We start from the raw sequence: 3,101 nt of genomic DNA on the forward strand, positions 1-3,101 counted from the left end.
GGAGGTCTAAAGACGTTGCAAATTTAAAAAGCCAATGAGAATGTAAATATTGGGACTTTGTAAGCCTTGGCAAAATATCAGTTTACACATCCAGAGGAAGTTTATGAAAAATCTCTAGAGTGGTAATCCCCCTTTGTTTTCTGCATAAACCAAACCACCGGATCTCAGAAAAACCATTTTATACCTCTTTTGTTATCTAATCTATAAGAAATTGTAGGATGCTCAAGGTGATTATAGTTTCATGCATAGATCAGGTAGGAATTATGGCAATGAGGTTCTAATTTCTATAATGCTGTTATTGGATAGGAATGATCAGTCAAAGCCTTAATTTACTGCAATAGGATAGTCTCTGTGTACATGTATATGATATCAATGAAGAAGATTGCTGGCATGAACCTCCTATATCATTTAACTGTAGTAGATGGAGTAATTTAAGATATTATGTATAGAATGTACAAGGGCTGCATCCCAGATTCAAAGGTTCCACAAATTGGATGTTCTATCATGTAGCCGTGAATCGTGATATTGACAGATTGATGTGGATCTTACTCTGTAATGAATGTCATCAGCTGGGTAATTAGAAATAGCACGTGATTTTTATTTATTGAAGTATTTTCAATCACTTCCAAAATGCCAGCCGGAGCTACAATGCACAAAAGCTCTACAATTACACCTTTTACCGGATAGCTGCAATGGACAAATACTTCAAGCAGCACAAAATTAATGGATTGGAGGCTCTTAATCATCTACACAAAAATTAACGGATTGGAATTCAACATACAATCTAATAAACTAAAACTACCAAGGACTGCACCCGCCCAAACATAATATCTAATAAACAAGAAAGACTGACCATCCGGAGTTTATTCCATGCATATACACCTTCTCCTCTTGGGCTGGTGCTTGCTTCTTCTACATCAGACTTATTGCCTGGCTATTTTTCAAGCTCCCTTGGTTTTTCTTTCTATTAACCACAACAAGAGCCAAGCAGAGACGTTCTTCATTACCAACTCGGAAAGACCATACCTGCACCACATCACCATTCTGGAGATCATTCGTTAAGGTGACATCATGCCAGCACTTCCTCAGCACGTACATTGAGCTCGTTTTCCCACTAGTTTTGCGCATGTCCCACTGCCTCAAAACAATCTTACTAAACACATCAGAGGGTTCAATGAATGGAACTTCCATCTCATTTTGCCGACGAAGATAGTCTCTCTCTCCCTCTCTCAAGAAATCCATATTGATCTGTCCAAAAGGCATGGAAAGCCGAGCTTGGCATTTTTTTATGTCAGTTGCTGTAAGAGCTTTCTGTATTACCATAACCACTCCGGTTCCATCCATAACCTTGATACGATTCTTTAAATTTTCAGGCAACTCCTGCCGCCCGTTTGAAACATTGGTCACGATATTCTTCATCAGGTTCTTCTTGGACGGGTTTCCTCCATTAATGGTTTGGAACCAGATCTTTTGACTCTTGATCTTGGAATCGGTATCTCCCATCTCGCTTCGATCATAATTTCGCTTCCTTCGGTTCGAAATTGGGTGGGATATTGGTACTCTTCTCCAAGGATCACTAGCCACGAATACTGTTGCAGATGGAGACAAAGAAGTAAACGGTGCATGGCTCACCGTTTACTATTTTGGTATATAAGGCACCGTTCGGTGCTTTTGTTAGGCACCTCCCCACCTCTTCCTAAAATCATGCAGCAATTTGCTGCATAGTACTGATACGCTCTCCTATAAATAGGAGAGCTTAAGTGAGTATCTGAGTGCAGCAAGCGTGGAAGAGAAAAAAACAGAGAGCTGTGTGTGCAAACAGTGTAGAGAGTGGGTGAGAGAGTTTTCTGTAAAAATCACGTGCGCAGAGAGTGGGTGAGAGCTGTGTGTGCAGACAGTGTAGAGAGTGGGTGAGAGCTGTGGACGTAGGCAATTGCCGAACCACGTTAAATTTCTTCCCTCTTTTATTTAAAATCGTCTCTGAGTCAGAACAGCTCCCAACAACTGGTATCAGAGCACTGGTTGGAGCTGTCTGAAAATTCAAGTTGTCCAAAATCAATTTTTGACAACTCCAAGGTGTTCTTCGTGTCGAGACGAATCCGTTGCCGCAAACGGAATCGAAAACGGAGGTCGGACGAGGCTACACGCGCCCCTAGAAGACCGGCGCGTGCATCTGCTGCAACTCACGCGCCCCACGCGCTCCGGAGGTTGAAGACGCGTGAACCACACGCGCTCACGCGCCCCCACGCGTGCCAGAGGTTGAAGACGCGTGACCCTCACGCGCTCAAGCGCCCCCACGCGCCCTAGAGAGTTTCGGCGCGTGTGTCACACGCGCCTCACGCTCCCCCACGCGCGCAGTACTGTAGGCGCGTGTATCTCACGCGCCAGACAGATCAGAACCGTCCGTTTTTTCAGATATGTTTTTGGCTAGATCTAAGCTATTCGGAGTCCAATTTCGACGATCAAATAGTGCTTTCCAACTATTTGGATCATTCCGGACTCATTCGTACGGTCGAAATTTTGATATTCGGCGTCAGTATATTGGATCTGAACCATCCACGTGTTGCAGATCATTTTGGGCTAGATCATGCCAGTTGGAGTTCCATCGCGACGATCAAATAGTGCTGACAAACTATTTGGATCATTCCGGACTCGTTTCCAGCTAATTCGAGTGTTTCGGACGCAGCGGTGATCTTTCTTTGTTTAAATTTGAACTCATGGCTGGAGAAGAAGCTAAAGGTGCTGGTATCGAGAAATTTGACGGTACAGACTTTGGCTACTGGAGAATGCAGATAGAAGATTATCTCTATGGGAAGAAACTACATCTTCCACTCCTAGGAAGAAAGCCAGATGACATGAGCAATGAAGATTGGAGTCTCCTTGATAGACAAGTGTTGGGAGTCATTAGACTAACACTGTCAAGATCAGTTGCACACAATGTGGGAAAGGAGAAGACCACGGCGGATTTGATGAAAGCTCTATCGGATATGTACGAGCAGCCATCAGCCAATAACAAAGTGCATTTGATGTACAAGCTATTCTATTTGAGAATGGCAGAAGGAACTCCAGTTATTCAGCATCTGAATGAGTTCAACACCATC

The 3,101-nt window shown here is 43.5% G+C and overlaps 1 protein-coding gene across 1 annotated transcript; it reads right to left on the reverse strand.

Moving 5' to 3' along the window:
• Positions 1-748: 748 nt before the first annotated feature.
• Positions 749-1,503, reverse strand: LOC122306241 (B3 domain-containing protein At3g25182-like). Its single transcript, XM_043118676.1, has one exon. It carries the CDS (start codon positions 1,501-1,503, stop codon positions 913-915), a length of 591 nt encoding a protein of 196 aa, XP_042974610.1. The 3' UTR covers positions 749-912.
• Positions 1,504-3,101: the final 1,598 nt, after the last annotated feature.

The sequence above is a fragment of the Carya illinoinensis genome, chromosome 4, assembly GCF_018687715.1.
Source record: "Carya illinoinensis cultivar Pawnee chromosome 4, C.illinoinensisPawnee_v1, whole genome shotgun sequence".
NCBI classification, from domain to species: domain Eukaryota; kingdom Viridiplantae; phylum Streptophyta; class Magnoliopsida; order Fagales; family Juglandaceae; genus Carya; species Carya illinoinensis.